General features: G+C 40.3%; 1 protein-coding gene across 1 annotated transcript in view; it reads right to left on the reverse strand.

Moving 5' to 3' along the window:
• Positions 1–506: 506 nt before the first annotated feature.
• HNRNPLL (heterogeneous nuclear ribonucleoprotein L like) overlaps positions 507–18,841 on the reverse strand; it is a 30,126-nt gene continuing 11,791 nt past the window's right edge. The window contains exons 4-13 of the mRNA XM_034060676.1: positions 17,909–17,994; positions 15,586–15,682; positions 15,424–15,496; positions 11,592–11,663; positions 9,674–9,891; positions 9,396–9,517; positions 8,833–9,034; positions 7,904–7,961; positions 7,687–7,785; positions 507–1,280 (exon numbers count right to left, since the gene is read on the reverse strand). Coding sequence (XP_033916567.1) covers positions 1,225–1,280; positions 7,687–7,785; positions 7,904–7,961; positions 8,833–9,034; positions 9,396–9,517; positions 9,674–9,891; positions 11,592–11,663; positions 15,424–15,496; positions 15,586–15,682; positions 17,909–17,994 — 1,083 coding nt within the window. The 3' untranslated portion in view covers positions 507–1,224. The remainder of the gene's footprint in view (positions 1,281–7,686; positions 7,786–7,903; positions 7,962–8,832; positions 9,035–9,395; positions 9,518–9,673; positions 9,892–11,591; positions 11,664–15,423; positions 15,497–15,585; positions 15,683–17,908; positions 17,995–18,841) is intronic.

Genomic DNA, 18,841 nt, shown 5'->3' on the forward strand with positions numbered 1-18,841 from the left:
ACAGCTCACAGATTTCCCCTGCTTGGATTCACGTTTCTTAGGGTTTAGCTATGACACAACTCCAGTTCTAGAAGAGATAATGGAGGTTTTAAAGTACTGGGACAAAGCAAATAATCTTTCCCAAAGTGAAAGATATTTCACCTCAATTTCACATCATGTAATTAGTTCCATTATCTGAATCAGACCTGGACTGCTTTAGTTTAAATGAGAGGCTAGCCAAGTCTACTCACCCTATGAATTCTTTCATGGTTAAAAGAGATGTGTAAGATAAATCAGACAAAAGAAAACATCAAATTAACTGTCCAGGTATGAGGGAGTACTGTGGGGCTTGCTTTTTGTTTTAACTATTTTTACCACCTTGGTTTCTATTGTGATCAATCTTCTCACATATCCAACTTTTACCATTTAATGTCATAACCACTATTAAAAAATAAAAAAGTCAAGAGGATATGTTAAATACCAAAGATTTAAGTTTAAATTATGGAAAATGAGGATGAACACATTGATACAGGCTTGCAGTTTTAATTTTAAAAGGCCCCTACGGTGGGACTAGCTATAGATGGCATCATGCTAATGCAAATGGAAAGTGTGTTGGGTTTAAAAGAAAAAATAAGGAAACCATTTTAAATAAGTATGAATTCACACCATACACATGTACATACTCTATCTTCTACTTTAGTTTTGTTTGACTTATAAATCAAGTCTATACCACTAAAAATTCGGTATGTGCAACATTAACCTGATTAAAGCATTTTATAAATACAAGTTTTTTAGTATTGCAACATACTTCACTACTTAACATACTGAAAAACAAGTTTTACATTTAAAATTGTCATGTAATAGCTCCATCTGCCAATTAAAACTACAAATGGAAAAATACTTGCTAATCTTTAACATTATCGAAAATGCAAATATATTTCATTTCTGGAAGAAAATGATCTTGTTTATACTACTGGTGCTTCTTTAGACATTTGAAGATACTACACTAACGAAATACAAACTTTGTAGTAAGCATACAACATGTACTTCTCAGAGGCAGAAAGAAAAAATCTAGTTTTTGTATTTATGAAGGAACATCCATTTATTATAAAACAAGATAAAAGATATTAGAATTAAGTCGAAACAAGGCAACATTAGAACAACCACTTAGAGCTTTGTGAACGAAGTGTAGTTTTAAACTTGCAAATCAAGGTGAATGTAGCTCTTCACATGCTGTCCTCTTCTCTATAAATGGGATGAAGTAGAGAAGCAAAGCTTCAAGGTATAAGGGTTGGAGCCATCTGTCAGGAGACAACATATAACATACTCAGGGCGTTTTACTGAGAATAACTCTCCTGCTTATCAAGATCACCATGTATAATCAGATAAATTGACCAATTCTGTAGATTTAAGGCTCACACCTCCCTGTTTACCCTCACCTGAGGCCCACAGACACCAAATGACCTGTCAGTAAGTGTTATTGATAGTCCACCAGCGTTTTTTAGACATAAACCCCAAAGTGACGGATCAGGTTGCAAGGTAATGTAGATACAACTCCAAATGTTGTACTATACATAAGAAGACGCTACCATTATCACTGCCCCTCTTCCTAGCCAAACTATTTATAAAAGTGATTTAATAAGCAATTTCAAAGACAAAAGGCATAGGTTGCTTAAGAAAGTAAAAACTTAGAATGTGGCATTTCTATCACAGCGGCACTGGGCAGTATTTACATGTGTTTGAGAAAGGAGCAGCAGGATATCCAGAACACCCTTTAGACCTCTCGAGAAAGCAAAGCTTAAAACAACCCCTTTCCGTTGTGAACGGCTGCCAAAACTCATGATGGCAGCACACATTTGCCTCTCATATAATGGATGATAAATCCTCCTGGTTCACTCAGCCTCAAACACTCTTATTACAGCAAGTCTTAACCAACAGTCCTTGCTTTAAAATGCTATCATTTCCTGTGACAGCTACATTTGAGTATATATTAGGGTTTGCCCTTTTCATGTTGCAAGAGTAAGTCCTACTGTTATCACTTCTCCAAACTAAGATAAATCTTAAATTGTGAACAATATATTATCAATAATCCCCTGAGCAATATTGGAGGGAGTTGGATAGGAATGATTTAAACTGTTAACACCTGACAGGGAGACAAATCTGTAACAGTCTGGAGATGGTAGTTTAAAATAATATCAGGCAATGGGCTCCATTCAAAATTGTGTCTCTCAGTATCTGGAAAAATTGCATTTAATCCAGTAAACTATATGTTAATCGCCCAGGACACATCTGTCCTGTTGTGCATACTTGTTTAGCAGGTGAACTCCTCCCCATTCCTGCTAGTCTGGAGCTAAACTCAGCTTGGCCTCACTCTTTCTGATTTGAAAAGAGAACACACCACAGGATCAGTTAATTCAGAGCAGTAAGCTGTGTCATTTAAAGAATCTTCTGTACAAAGATAGTGTAGATTTCACTGCATTTATTGAGAAGCATATAAAAAGCTTCATTAAGACATTAAGAGCGGTGAGAGCCGCGGAGGGAGCCTCAAGCCCTCAGCAGGGCCTGCCCAGGAGCCGGCAGCTCCGCTGAGGGGCGGCGCCAGGAGGGACGGCGGCAGATTTAACCGGTCATCCTCATCCGCTAACGGCCAGCTCTGAGGTGAGCAGCTCTGGAGAGACCGCTTCAATACCGAGCGAGAGGAAACAGCTTCCGAGAGCCTCAGCTCTGAGAGGCGAGAGGCACCGGGGGAGCCTCAAGCCCTCGACAGGCAGCAGCTGACTCATAGGGAACGGCACCAGGAGGGACGCGCCAGCCCTGAGTAAAACACGGCCCAGGGAGCGCGGCGAACAGTAGGGGTCGGCAGCGCGAGGGGACGGGGAGGGCTCGCCTCAGGGCCAGGGCTCGGTCTGGGAGCTCTGCCCTGGCTGCCCCGGCGGTGGCAGCGTCGGCACCAGACACAGCCGATGAGAGGGGAGGCTGCAGTGCAGAGCTCGGGGTGTAGAGAGTGCCTGCACTGGTCTGGTGAGGGGAGGGTGCACAATGGCAGGGCTGCGCTCACTGCTCCCTGGTGGAAGTCCTGCAGCAGGGGCTGAGCTGCGGGATTCTATCATAGAATGACAGAATAGTTAGGGTTGGAAAGGATCTTAAGATCATCTAGTTCCAACCCCCCTGCCATGGGCAGGGACACCTCACACTAAACCATATCACTCAAGGCTTCGTCCAACCTGGCCTTGAACACTGCCAGGGATGGAGCATTCACAACCTCTCTGGGCAACCCATTCCAGTACCTCACCACCCTAACAGTAAAGAATTTCTTCTTTATATCCAATCTAAACCTCTGCTGTTTAAGTTTCAACCTGTTACCCCTTGTCCTATCGCTACAGTCCCTAATGAAGAGTCCCTCACCAACATCCCTGTAGGCCCCCTTCAAATACTGGAAGGCTGCTATGAGGTCTCCAGGCAGCCTTCCCTTCTCCAGGCTAAAAGATGAAAAGATGTCAGGGAAAGTGAGAGGAAGCAGGACTGCTTGCTCCAGGCCCAAACTGTGCAGGGGCCACAAGCGTCCACCATAATGCATACAGAAAAAGAGGAGGGTATTAATGCAGGAATCTGCATTAAATTTGTTAAAAATAAACAAGTAAAAACAAAAAAAAAAAAAAAGAAAAGAAGGAAGAGGACAATTAAAAGCAAGGGGATTCCACAAAAATGTGATGTCCCCACCCAGAACCGCTTTGCAGTTCTGCAGAGGGCTAATGAGGAAACAAGCACCACACCAAATGAACAACCAGCTGATGCACTGGTAAAGAGGATCACTACTGGTGCCTCCAGGAGAAAGCGGCAGGTTATAGTAGTGGGTGACTCTACTCTGAAAGGCACAGAGACACCCATCTGTCAGCCTGACCCAGTCTCAAGGAAGTTGTGTTGCCTACCAGGGCTTGGATCAGGGATGTTGCACAGAGGCTGCGTGCTCTAGTAAGTCCCATGGACTATTACGCACTTCTAGTGATCCATGCGGGTGCTAGTTATATAGATAGTAGTAGCCTGGAGAACATTAAGGACTACAGAGCCCTGGGAGAGGTGGTTAGGGCCTCTGGTGCTCAGGTTTTTTTTTTCAGTCAATCCTCCAGGTCAAAAGGAGAACCATGAAAAGGCTAGGTGGATGTGGCAGGTTAATAAATGGTTAGAACAGAGGTGCCATAGTCAGGGGTTAGGTTATTTAGAACATGGGACTTTATTTGGGAGGCCAGGTCTACTGGAGGCTGGTGGATCTGGTCTGAAAAGGGGAAGAGCTGCATTGGTAGGAAACTTGCCAGGCTGGTCAAGGCAGCTTTAAATCAGATATGTTGTAGGAAAAGGGCATCAATCCATCCCAACACTCCCAGTCAGTTGCCAACACCTGTAATAAATGCTTGGAGCAATGCAGAGCTACTTCAGCTGCTCCAGCCAACCAGTCAGCTTTATCTGGTACTCAGCTCAGATGCCTCTATACAAACACCCATAGCATGGGGCAATAAACAAAAGGAATTAGAGATGTGTGCATGTCTACATGGGTACGATATCACTGGCATCACATAAACATGGTGGGATAGCTATGAGTGGAGTGTTGGAATGGATGGTTATAGGCTCTTTAGGAAAGACAGGCCCACCAGGCAGGGAGGAGGAGTTGCTATTTATCTCAGTGATAGGATGGAGAATAGGGATCTCTGTCTGGGGACAACAGAGTTTGTGGGTCAGGGTCAAAGGGAGAACAGCTATGGGGGACATTACTGTGGGGATCTGTTACAGACTGCCTGATCAGAAGGACTCTATGGATGAAGCATTCCATAGGCAGACAAGAACAGCCTCACACTCACAGACCCTTGTCCTCATGGGGGACTTCAACCACCCTGATATCTGTTGGAGGGATGGTACGGCCCAGCACAAGCAATCCAGGAGGTTCCTCGATTGTGTGGAAGACAACTTACTCTTGCAAGTAGTAGAGGAGCCAACAAGGAAAGGTGCCATGCTTAACCCCATGCTCACCAACAGGGAGGGACTGGTTGGGAATGTGATGCTCCAAGGCAGCCTTGGCTGTAGTGATCATGAGATGGTTGATTTTGAGATCCTCAGGACAGTGAGAAGAGTGTGCAGCAACCTCACTGCTCTGGACTTCAAGAGAGCAGACTTTGGCCTCTTCAGGAACCTGCTTAGTAAGGTTCCATGAGATACAGCCCTAGAGGGCAGGGGAGCCCAAGACTGGTGGTTGATATTCAAGGATCACCAGCTCCAAGCTCAGGTGTGTTGTGTCCTGACTGGAAGGAAGTGCAGCACAAGAGCCAGGAGACCTCCATGGATGGATAAGGAGCTGCTGGGGAAACTCAGAGGGGGAAAAAAGAAGCTTATAAAAGATGGATGCAAGGACAGGCAAAACTGGGAAGAATGCAGGGACATTGTCTGGGAAGCTAAGGACCAGGTCAGGAAAGCTAAGGCCCAGTTAGAATTAAATCTGTCAAGGATGTGAAAGATAACAGGAAGGGCTTCTATGCATATGTAGCAAACAAAAGACAGATTACAAATAATGTCGGCTCTCTCTGGAAGCTATCAGGAGAACTGGCTACCCTGGGTTTGGAGAAGGCTGAGGTTCTCAATGACTTCTTTGCCTCACTCTTCACTAGCAAATGCTCTGAGCACATCACCCAGGTTTTGGAAGGCAGATGCAGGGGCTGTGAGAATGAAGACCCTAGGGCCACTGTAGGAGAGGATCTGATTCAAGACCATCTTAAGAACCTCAATGTGCACAAGTCCATGGGACCTGATGAAATCTATTCGCAGGTCCTGAAGGAGCTGGCAAATGAAGTTGCAAAGCCACTGTCCATCATATCTGAAAAATCATGGCAGTCAGGTGAAGTTCCTGACAACTGGAAAAAGGGAAATATAACCCCCATTTTCAAGAAGGGGGAAATGAATGACCCGGGGAATTACAGACCAGTCAGTCTCACCTCTGTGCCTGGCAAAATTCTGGAGCAGATTCTCCTGGAAGGCATGCTAAGGCACATGAAAAACAACAAAGTGTTTGGTGACAGCCAGCATGGCTTCACTAAGGGGAAATCCTACCTGACCAATTTGGTGACCTTCTACGATGGGGCTACAGAACTTATGGACAGGAGTAGAGCAGCTGATGTCATCTACCTCGACTTGTGCAAAGCATTTGACACTCTCCCACATGACATTCTTGTGTCTAAATTAGAGACATCAATTTGATGGATGGACCACTCAGTGGATAAAGAACTGGCTGGATGGCTGCATGCAAAGAGTTGTGGTCAGTGGTTCAGTGACCAGCTGGAAACCGGTAATGAGTGGTGTCCCTCAGGGATTGGTGTTGGGACTGTCTTATTCAGCAACTCTGTCAGTGACATGGACAGTGGGATTGAGTGCACCCTCAGCAAGGTTGCTGATGACACCAAGCTGTGTGGTTCGGTTGATACCCTGGAGGGAAAGAATGCCATCCAGAGGGACCTTGACACACTTGTGAGGTGGGCTGATGCCAACCTTATGAAGTTTAACCATGCCAAGTGTAAGGTCCTACACCTGGGTCGGAGCAATCCCAGGCAATGCTACAGGTTGGGCAAAAAGGAAATTCAGGGCAGCCCTGTGGAGAAGGACTTGGGGTGTTGGTCAATGAGAAAATGAACATGAGCCAGCTTCAGTGTGCGCTCACAGCCCAAAAGGCCAACCGTATTCTGGGCTGCATGAAAAGGAGCGTGACCAGCAGGTTGAAGGAGGTGATCCTGCCCCTCTACTCTGCTCTTGTGAGACCTCACTTGGAGTATTGTGTTCAGTTCTGGTGTCCTCAACATAAAAAGGACATGGAACTGTTGGAACAAGTCCAGAGGAGGCCACGAGGATGATCAGGGGACTGGAGCACCTCCCATATGAAGACAGGCTGAGAAAGTTGGGGCTGTTCAGCCTGGAGAAGAGAACGCTGCGTGGAGACCTCATAGCAGCCTTCCAGTATCTGAAGGGGGCCTACAGGGATGCTGGAGAGGGACTATTCATTAGGGACTGTAGTGACAGGACAAGGGGTAACAGGTTGAAACTTAAACAGCAGAGGTTCAGGTTACATATAAGGAATAAGCTCTTTATTGTGAGGGTGGTGAGGCACTGGAATGGGTTGCCCAGATAACTGGTAAATGTCCCATCCCTGGCAGTGTTCAAGCCCAGGTTGGACACAAGTCTTGAGTCTTGGTTTAGTGTGAGGTGTTCCTGCACATGACAGGGGTGTTGGAACTAGATGATCTTAAGGTTCTTTCCAACCCAAACCATTCTGTGATTCTATGATTATCCACTAAGTTTGATTTTGGTAAAAGTGGAATTCAGTGCTGTTCCTGCCTTCCTTCTTTTTATCCCAAACCAATTGGGTATTTTCACTTTCATTCCAGAACTTTAAAATTGTGGAGCATGTTTTGAGTTCTACAGGTTGACTCAAACCCTAAGAAAAATGAATGTCATTTAGACATAAAGTAACAGAACCTAAACTGGAGATTAAATACTGTATTAATATACTACATTATGTGTGTGTATATATATATATATAATAGCATTATAAATACAACACAAACACCATTTCTAGCTGCAGCCTGAGGTGCTGAAGGCTCACCTTTTACAAAGGTAGTAATCAACATGAAAGAAAAAAGATTATAGCAGTAAAAATCACTAAAATTTACTTACTTGGGACTCTTATCTGGTAGTGATTAAGTACAGTGAGAGCTTCCACTGCATCTGTCTTACATTCCCATTCCAAAAGACCAGACAGTGTTTTGGCAGAGGCTGTCAAAATGAGAAACAAAAGAAAAAAAAAAAGGAAGGAGGGGATGAGTGAAGTCTCCTTTGCTCTTATCAAAACTGGAATTCAAATAACTCCCCAAACGGGTCAAAGTTTACTTACGTTTTGGATCAAACACTTTGTATTTAATAAAGCTGAGAACTTCATGATCCTCACATAACTGTCACAAAAATAAAACAAGAGGTAAAACTCCACTAAAAATGCACATAAACACATTAGCAAAATTTCTAAGTTCAAAAAATGAAAACACTGACTTTTAAAGTGAATTTATGGCAAATTACTATTTTCAAAATATGTTTGGATTGGAAACTCTTTAGAACACCATTCTGTAGTGTGCAAAACCAGGTTCCTATATCTGTGCTGTTCCATGAGAAATTATTTTTTTGGTACAAAAATTGTTATAATACTTCTACCTCTACTACTTCAAGCAACATTTTAAAATAAAAACAAACTCTTCTTTTTGACATGCTCACTTCAACACAGCAGCTCAGAAGCTGTGCATACAAGCACACCACTCATGAGCCAGAGTTAACCTTCAGACAGAGCTTGAAAAAACTTTATATTGAACTGAAAAAGAACTTAATCATTATCATCAGTTTTAGCACTGCCTCCACTTAAGCAGCCCAGTATAGCATGTTTTAAGCATACAGAGTTCATTTAAGACTGAACTGTGCAAACCATTTCAGGTGCATGCATGTCTCCATTCTGAACCATCGTATCAGTCATTTAAGTAACCATCTCAAGGAGTCAGTAAATCTTCCGTGAATTGTACTCCTAACTTTCCCTATAGTTGGATTTATGTGAGACTTTTCCCCTTCCTCCACAAAAAATCCCGAACGCATTAAACTCCTCAACTTTAGTTCCAAGAGAGAATGCCAGAATTGTGAAAATATAGCAGTTTCTATATAGAGAGGCTACAAACCTATTTTAAAAAACAGTTCTCTCAGTTATTACTCTTCAAAAAGTAGCACAGTGTAAAGCTAGGATGGAGCCCCAAAGCACTGTATGTCACAATCCTTTCAACTGCCTACCTTTACAAATGTTTCTTCAGTTACACACAGAGGAACATTATAATAATGCAGCACACAAGAGGGTGGTTGGATAATGTTCTTAGATGCTTGGCCAGCACTGGTGAAGCGATTATTCTTACTCATTGCAAAATCCTTGTAACTACTTGTGCCATCCTCCAGTTCAAATATCTGGCTTGGAACTACTGAATGCTGCTTGGAAACACTGGGATTTAAGGATATATATATAGTTAAAGCTTCTTAAATAATTAAGACTTGCATGCAGATTATTGATCCGACCAGAACAGAGATGACATTTCTTTACAATTTGAAATAGAAGGAGAACAGATGGGTTGGATTTGATACCTTTCCTTAAAAAGAAAGGATGTGCAAGACACATTAGGGGGTACAATTATTAACAGCCAATACATGTAATTCCCATATGCTTTATTAGTAGAAATAAAATAATAAATAGCAATAAATAAATAATAGTTGCAAATTGGTAACAGAACAATGAGATATTGTCTGGTTGCAACCTCATTCCATCTGCCCTCTGGTAGACTATTAATCTGATAAAACATATTTACCAGACATTAAGTCTCTTTCCAAATAACTTGACATTGTTGAGATGTGTGACAGCTCTTTCCACAGCATACTCATCACCCATTTCAACCAGTGCCGTGCCTGGAATAGTTTTCATAAATTTCACCTAAGATAGATATGAGAAAAAAATGACATTGCAACAGCCTAACTGAAAGTTTTATAAATCATCAGGTAATAGTTTTAGACCATCTTAGCCAGTTTTTTTCCAAAACAATTGAAATTACTATAGTAGTTTCCAAGTTTCTAATAAATTATGCCTTACCTTCTCAATGTTGCCATACAAGCAGAACAGATTGAAGACCCTTGAACAGTTCATCTTTAGCTGATGCAACCCGCTAACCATGACAACTGACCCAGAAGGATTTCCACCATGCATGTAAGAGGAGGATGCCTGGGGCAATGGATAAGCAACAAGTTCTGGAGTGTCCCGAGACCCCATTCGGTACCGGCTTGGCAAGGGCAACAAAGGACCATGTGACCCTAAGGAGATGAAAGACCATGCTTTCATATTGTATGAAACAAATTTCACTACTTAATCTTACATTAAAGCCCACGTAAGTAATGGGTATTTAAAGGAGGCAGGGGAAAATGCTACAGCAGTTTCCATTAGTTCTTTTTGTAATTAAGAAAAAAAAAACAAACCCGCACCACCAAAAACTTAAACCAACCACAAAGACAAGCAAACAAAAACCCCTCTTCTATTTCCCTTAATGTTGCAAGTCTGTTCTTACATTAGCAGACAAGGAGGAAGGAGCTGTTCCATGGTATTGGTTTTACACAAGTGGAAAAACATATTTCAGTAATCATAAAAATAGTATCTTCCCTGCATCAACAAAAGGCTTGAACATAAACCTATCAGAAGAAGTATTTGAAATAAACCTTCAGCAGTATTGCTGTATCTACTTGTAGAGATACATGACACCAATAAAGAATACTGCACAGTAGGGAAAACAAACCAGAAGGAACGAACTCTTAGCCAGACGTCAGCAGAGGAGATGACACAGCCCTTTTTCCAGAGACAAGAGATGAAGCCAGAAAACTGCCTTTCTACAAACAGCTCAATTGGAAGAAACAGGAACACTTAAACCCCTACATTAATGCAAAATGAAGCTGTCCTATGTTCCACTACAGATAAAGTGACCAGTTTCAAAGAAATAAACACTCTCTCACTCTTTTTTTTCCCCCCCATGAAGAGAAATAACTAGTATGCAATACCTTTCTATAAGAAACATCAGTATTATAGACAAGGAGATAATCCCTGCTGTTCTGAGACAAATACGATATGAAATTCACATAAACCAACTATTAAAGGAACCTTTCGTCCTTTTTTTTCCCCCAGAAAAAGCAGTAATGAATTAAACAGTAGTATAGGAGGAGACAGACACATTTCTTAAGAGAGAAGGATGTATTAGAAAAATGAGAAGAGTATCAGTGAATACAAAGTAGAACTCAAACTCTGGAGATTTGAAGAACCTTTCGATAGAGCAGGTAGGTCAACCTATACTGTAAAATATCATTAATATATCTGTAAATAAAGAGGCAAGACAAATCACACTGCATCTGACAGTTGCGTGATTAACTAGAAAAGTCAAATCTAACTGGAACTAAGACTTCAGGGTTGAGAAACCCAAGTCCCAACACATTAAAGTGATAGCAGATCTTCATTTACAGATAGCATTGGTAACAACTGTGGCACTTCACAGCACTAATTTCAAGACATCATTCTTATACAATCACACAGTTATAACTTTTCTGAATTAGCTAAATTAGAAGAAACACAAAGCTCATAATTCTTGCATGTAAGAACATCAAAGAGCTCTGTGCTGCATGAAACCATTGATCAAGCTGCATTGCCATTTTCTAGAAGCAAACTGCTTTCCCAGGACAGATACAATTTTCCATCCATTGCTAGGGCAATAGCAATTGAAAGGAAATATTCTTTCAAGGGACAAATTTGTGGAGCTGGATGCTCTCCACAAAAGGAAGAGGTGCGACAACAATGCACATAGATTTCAGTCCATCACTAGCATTTTCAGATCATGGACTGACAGCATTGCATGTACAGCACAGTAGTGAACCACTCATGCTGTAATGGTCCATAATTCAACATTGATTGAATATTTAGAATTCCACATTACATACAAAGAAATCAAAACCACCTGCCATCCTGTGTTACTTACCATAACCATCATGTCTAAATGATGATGGGTGCTCTCCCAAAATAGCTTGCCTCTGCCGGCCCTTCCCTCTGTCTAACATGTGGGAAGGGAAAGAGAACAGTTTAGTATGCACAACTATGCACCCAATTTCTCCAGTTAAGACACAAAGCTTTTAGTTAAAACGCAAAAAGTAATTTGAGTCCTTGTTAATTTTATAAACAATTTCTCATTCATAATATGTCTAAAACCACAAGCTGTAGCCCTGGGACACCAGAATTAAAAAGACTGCCATCTGTGTAACAAATTGCACTTAACTGATTGGGGGCAGTGGCCAATGAGGAGATGCAGACATTTAAAGTTTATGGAAATACCCAATAGTTTTCCTAAACAGACACCACACATTAGTATAGATAACACCATACAGCAGGATTTACCTATGTGTCTCTTAAAACAAATTTGAAATGCAGTACTTTTGAAAGACAGTACCTGAATCATAATATTAGCTTCAACAGCAACACATTTTCAAAGTAGGCTTCTTTCAAGAAGTTTCAGCATAAGCCAACAACAACCTGTATTACATGGTTTCATAATCAGTAAACAGAGAGCATTACATACGTGTACATATATATTTACAGAACACCTACTGATTTATGGGCGTGCTGAAAGGATTGTACATTATTGCATTATCAGCAGCACTTAACAGTTCAACTGAAGAAAAACATCACTGAATAATGCATTTAAAACAACGCTCAATCCTTTAAGAAAACCCAGTTCTCTAGGATATAAAGTTAAGCAAGGGGTCTACATTACTGGAGAAAAGCAATGCATCACAGCCAAAGCTGTATTTTTTAAATCAGACCCATTCTGCATGATAAAAACTAAAGTTACAGATTTCTTTGTGGTAAGCAACAACTGGTTTCTCAGAATTAAAAAAACACATTGAAAAGATGGACCAAGATGTATATTAGTTTACAATTCTCAGGAAATTTAAGTGTGATTCTATGACTGCCGAAAACGGCCACTCCAGCCCAATGCAGCTGGAGGTACTTCCTCTGAAAAAACAGAAACTATTTGCATTACACAACACAACAATGGGAAATGAAAACACATGTGCCCTTTCTGCTCAGGGTTTTGAGGACAGGTTCCAAGTCAGCTATTTAATTTAGCAATAAAGCCTGCAGAGAGAACAGTGCTGAATGCTTTCAAATATATAGAAGAAAGACTACTTTTGTCAAGTTTTGTTCTTCCCATTCGCTCTTCAGGGTAACAGCTTGGTTATATGCAGTAATCTTTCAGGGAAATCAAATTTATAATTCTAGTCTATGGAGCTAAATTCTTTGCAACTGCACACAGTAATAAAGGACCATATTCTTCAAATAAAGAAATCTGGGAGAACACAGTTTGACAAATATTTCCTTCTTGTGATGGTGTAGTCCAAAACCCCATACTTGTTCCTTCCTTGAAGTCCCTCACTTGTCTCAATACAAATACTTGTAAAAACAGGCATTGAATCACAAGACCTGATCTGTGTTAAAAATAATTCTGAAAGATTCTTTATAATATTGTTTAAGTTTGGGGTTTGCTGTTCTTTGCTTTTGTTCTCAAATCACATCCTTAAGTCACTACGTCTGCTGGTATTACCCCCAAAAGAAATGTTCAAAGCTATAGTTTGAACTTTCTGGCTAAAAGCAAGTAGAATACTAAAGGCCAGTGGTTTTCTTCTTTTTGTTCAATCTAATGCAATATGTGTTCACAGCATCAGGTACTTGTTAGGAAGCTTACTTAAGTGGACAAATAAAATATGCAAGTCTGTAATATGTTACCATAGGAACTATTAGCAAACTGCATTTCCTTCCTAAGATTTGAGGGGGAGTTTGTGAAATTCTGAAAGGCTTTATTAGCATGTCTGTCCTCAGAATGAAATTGCTTTTGGCTAAGACTTTGCTGCAGTCAGAGCCCTCCAGTTTGGGTCACATTAAGTTCAAAAGCCAAACAACACTACTGCAAGACTAAGCTGAAGCACAAATATGAAAACTCTCAAAAAAGCAGCAAAACCACCAAAACACTCTTCATTACTTTATAGACAAAATTGCTCTAGACGCCTGCCTTCTCAAAGACATTTTAGTGTTCATTCAAAAATTATATTCCCATTTTCTAGATAAATGGGTTACAGTAAGTGAAAAATTATGATATATGTATTATAAATATGTAACAAATCCAAGTCCAATTCTTTTCCTCTTACTTGTAGTAAAGTGATGTATAGAAAATAGAGACAGGTTGTCAAAGTAACAAAGTAACCTATGAAAGAACAAGACATGTATCCAGAGTTTTTCATTTCCCACTGTTTTCTCTAGCTTGGGGAACCTTTAGTTCATATAGCTATAGCTATTTGAAGGCCAATTACATAATGTAATTAGATGCACAGCATTACAAGTCAGTCTCTGAACACTGCAATAATCAAAAGACACAAGGGTCAAATTAATACTTCAAATTTTTCAAATTCAAACCTTCACATCTTTTTCTTGCCCTTGAGCTTCCTCAAACTCCCTTTTTTAGCTCAGGAATTTGAGAAGAATAATTGAGTCCTGATACAAATAGTCATAATCAACCAGTACTGTAGCTCCCTTGTTAACTTTTTACAAGAACTTAATTCAAGCCCTAAGTTTTTAGTTGTACAACAGTTTTACAAGCCCAGTGTCTCTGCAGAATTGCTCTGAAGTGCATATTGCTTGAGACGGCCAAAGCCCTGGTTCTCATATAGCCTTTCATAAGTAGATAATCTATCTCGGACACAGTGTCTTCACTTTTCTAACTTTACATTGCACACATTATTGTACAGAAATTACTGAACACTGCACTCAGTAGATACAGATTATTATTTTTAATAAACACTTTACAGGAGTTAGGCTACACAGCAGTTTGTCTTTACATATATATAGTTCCCACTGACATGAGTTAAGCTCTGGTAATTTTTACAGCTGAGTATTTAAGAGACAGTATGTCTGTACCAATTATGAATCTCCCTGTTTTAATACTTACATAAAACTGAGGGGACCTATCTGATATTGAACTGCTCATTTCCAGCTGTCTACAGATAAGGATTAAACGTCCCTACTAGACAGTATTTACACTAAGACTGAATGCAACTCTCACATACAGCAAGTAATAGAAATATTACAACATCAATGATATCAACAAGACAGGTTCTTAATTTTGGAGGTTCTCAAATTTTCAGTTGTAATTTTAAGGGAAATAAGCCAACATACATACAAAGAAGAACAGAATGGGTACAGTCTTATTCATCCCATACAAATCTGAAGTACTGAAAGTGTCCTCCTTTAAAAACTTGTGGTGGTGGTGCATGCAGTATGCAGACAAGGTGAATTGCAAGTCTGAGTTTTTTCAGAGGGTTTGTTTGTTTGTTTGGGGGTTTTTGCTGATGCCGATGTGGTGCATGATGAAGTGTAGAGTCAGCCTGCTGAAGTCCTCTATCCTTCTTAATGCCTCGTCCAACATAGGGGAAAAGAGTCCTTTCCAAGGAGAAGCAGTGTGCAAGTTTGTAGTTTGTAAGGAATAGTCTGTACCAGGTTTCCTCTCCTCCAAAGGGAGAGAGCTGCTTGGAGAAATGCAAGTCCTTGAGAACTGCGAAGGTGCTTGGAGGTGTGGGCTCCTTGTTGAACTAAATGGCTCAAGCACACAGCAGTAGGGGGGCACTAGGGCTCAGGGTTAATTTCCTGGTTTGTGAGTACAGCCTTCAGCAGCACTTTGAAATTACTATTGCGATACATCCTGACCACGTATAAAGGATTGTCATTAGTACAAACATCTACAGCAATAACATATGAAAACCTACCTCGTCGGCCCAGATATGGTTTAGTGTAGTCCCAACTATCATTGTCGTTTCTAATGACATTGAGTCGAGTTGGCTGTTCAAATAAAGTAAAAGCAAAAAAAGGTTAAGTCTCAATCACACATATTTTTCTAGTAAAATTAAAAGAAAAGGTCCAAACATTACCCTTGCATATTCAATTTTTAGTGTGCAGCATCCTGCATAGATATCTGCTCCATTGAGTGCAGCCTTCGCCTTCTGGGCGCAAAACACTGATTCAAACATAGACATCATGTTAAGGATTTTTTTTTCCCCAGGTGTCTCATTCATGCCCCTTTCTTCTCATATGGTTTCATATTTGTAGCCTGCAGATATTTCATTATTGTATACAAGATCTCTACACAAACTTCAATATATAAAGTACCATCAAGTATATATGGGTTCAATTTATGTTAACCATCTCATTTTGAGATGTAAGCAGCACATAATGAGACTGTTTATAAACTAGTAAATTCTTCAGTATGGATAACATATATATATAAGCTTTCTTTTTGCTCTGGTCTTATGCCAGCTGGGAGGGGATATTCTGGTGGATTTAGTCATTTTCATCAGAAGACACAGAAAGTTACCAGCAAGCTTAGAGAATATTTGAAGGGGAACTTGAAGCTGCAGCATTTGGGAAGGGATCGGAGCTCAGAGCGAGAAGGTGTGACTTAAGACAATGCATCCCTTTTCACCACTAGCATTAGTTAGAGACCTGTGGGGTAGGGAGAACATGAACTCAGTAATCACTTTACATCAAAAAAAAAAAAAAAGAAAAAGTACAGCCTTTTTAGCTTATTAGCCAAATAAAACCACAGAACTAAGAGAGATACTTTGAGTGACCAAATAATCATCTTGCATCAAAAAATACAAGCAGCAGACTGCTTTAAATTTCCTGCTCAAGGCAGCTGCATTTACCAGGTTCCAAATGTAGGTTATTTCATATCCACTACATGGAGTATGTTGTATGACTAGCAGAAAAATGTACCTGAGCTCTGGCACACAGTAATCCATGATCTCATACATATTCAATAATCATACATACTCAATAACATATGGTGTCAGAGAACTTGAACCTTGCAGCAGACCATCCTGTAATGTAATTTAATGACATTTTGGAAGTAGTCTGTATCAACAGCTTATCTCCTGTGTTCTACCACATTCCTGCAAACCAGCTTCTAAGATGATGTAGGTTCACTGTGGAATTTAAGAGTGAAAAGAGTTAAGCTTCACAGGCCTCTAAGAAATTACTAGACACTGGCTAGAACTGTGGGAGCACATCTGCAGAAGTAATGGGTACTGCAGTTAGCATTGAAACTTGTGTCAATTTTTGAACTTTTCAGACAATGCTTGTCTTGAAGCTGTTTTTCCCCCACAGAGCTGTTCACCTACACTGCTGCATTACTTTGCTCACATTTTGAGTTTTCTTTCAATTGCTGGTTGGTTTGGTTTTCAAAAGGCATGTTGCAGAATTTAAATCAAAGGACAGAAGTACAGTAGTCTCAGATTATGTGCAGGATCCCCTCTATAACTTCCCTAATCTTTCATAAGATGCAGAAAAACCCCCAACTGTACAAGCCATCTGATCCAGAAAACACTGCTTACCACAAACTCAATACACAGTAAGTCAAACTACTGTCTGTTAGGACATATAGTTTAAGTCTTCTACACAGACAAACAGCAGTTAGCTTGCTTTTACGGAAGTCAGAGTAATTCTTTTGGCCTGGCAAATCATTAATGCAACCACCGGTTAAGTCACACATTACCAAAGAGACCCACTAACAAAGCCTGCCACATCAGCAGCATCTGAAATTACAAAAGGATTTCTGAGATTTTGGTGCAATTTTGTCCAGATAACAGCTCTGAAGTGGAGGGTAATCAGTCTCTAGGAAGAAGGCTCTTAGAGTTTTATAAACTAAGGCATAATCACATCAGACTTTGGACTTTGCAAACCGCAGTAACACATTAACAACTCTGAACAGCCACCCTATGTACAACTTAACACCACAGACAGAGTAAACAGTAGAATAACAGAGCAGGGGGAATTTCCCCAACACATGATGAACAGGTCAAGGAGGCCCAAGTTGGTACCAAGAAGTATATATTAGGACTATTTTAGAGGAGTCTGAAGAAATCAAACTGCACCTCTGCAATCCCTCACCCATTTCTGGAGTATCAATACCAGCAGAGGCCATGAAACCTTGTGTATAATATGTTATCAAACCAAGAATATATTTCATGCCTGCCTTAAGGTCACCTATAAACATGGTTATCAAGACTACTGTTGACAACATCATTTTCCTATAAAGATTAAATGTTTAAGTGCTTGCAGACATACAGAAATTACTGTGTCTTACACAGAAACTAAAAAATAATTTGGTCTCAAAATTACACAGTATTTATGCCATCTGCAGTCAAGAACCTACAGCAAAAAAATAATAAAAAAAATCACCCTTAAAAAGGATATTCAACCATTGCTTGTATTCCATTTCTCTTGAATATAACAATGCGCTGAACTTTGCCAACAGGGTTGCACACAGTATACAAGACATCCTAAGGAAGAAGAAAAAAATATTTTAGTCAGATGTGACATTTTAAACATGAGGTCCACAGAACATTTTCTTGCATTGGCATTTAAATGCCAGAGAGTAAAGAAAAGGCTTGTTCGCTTTTCATTTATAATTTTCCCTATACAATTTATACATTCATTATTAGGATTTTTACGGATTAATACAGTACAGGCAGTCAAATCTGAAAAACAGGGAAAAAACTCTCTAAGAAGTAGAATCATAGAATAGTTAGGGTTGGAAAGGACACTAAGATCATCTAGTTCCAAACCCCCTGTCATGGGCAGGGACACCTCACACTAAACCATATCACCCAAGGCTTCATCCAACCTGGCCTTGAACACTGCCAGGGATGGAGCCTTCACAACTCCCTTGGGCAATCACCACCCTCACAGAGAAGAACTTCCTTATATCTAACCTGAACTTCCCGTTTAAATTTGAACCTATCACTTGTCCTATCACTACAAGCACTAATGCAAACATTAAACAGGTACCTTCAACTGTGTTAAAACACAGTAATTCCATCCGTGTCTCAACCTACGCTCCCTTTAAAGCATGCATTGCAGTAGTTTCACCACAGCAGAGAGACAAAGTGACACTGTAGTTATAGAATATTTCATTTCATAAAGTTGAAAGGGTTTTTTTAATTGTTCATGCTCGCTTTCAGAAGATTAGCTGGGGGTAGTCCATGATGCAAGCTTTGGTGGCTTATTAAAAGGAAAATTTAACTTTTATTCACCTGAATCAAAGACACTGTAAAGTGGTTGCTGTGCTTCTTCACTTAAGACAGAGAAAACTTCTGACGAGAAACACTGGATTAATGCAAACTCATT

The sequence above is a fragment of the Melopsittacus undulatus genome, chromosome 3 (genome assembly GCF_012275295.1).
Source record: "Melopsittacus undulatus isolate bMelUnd1 chromosome 3, bMelUnd1.mat.Z, whole genome shotgun sequence".
Taxonomy (NCBI): Eukaryota; Metazoa; Chordata; class Aves; order Psittaciformes; family Psittaculidae; genus Melopsittacus; species Melopsittacus undulatus.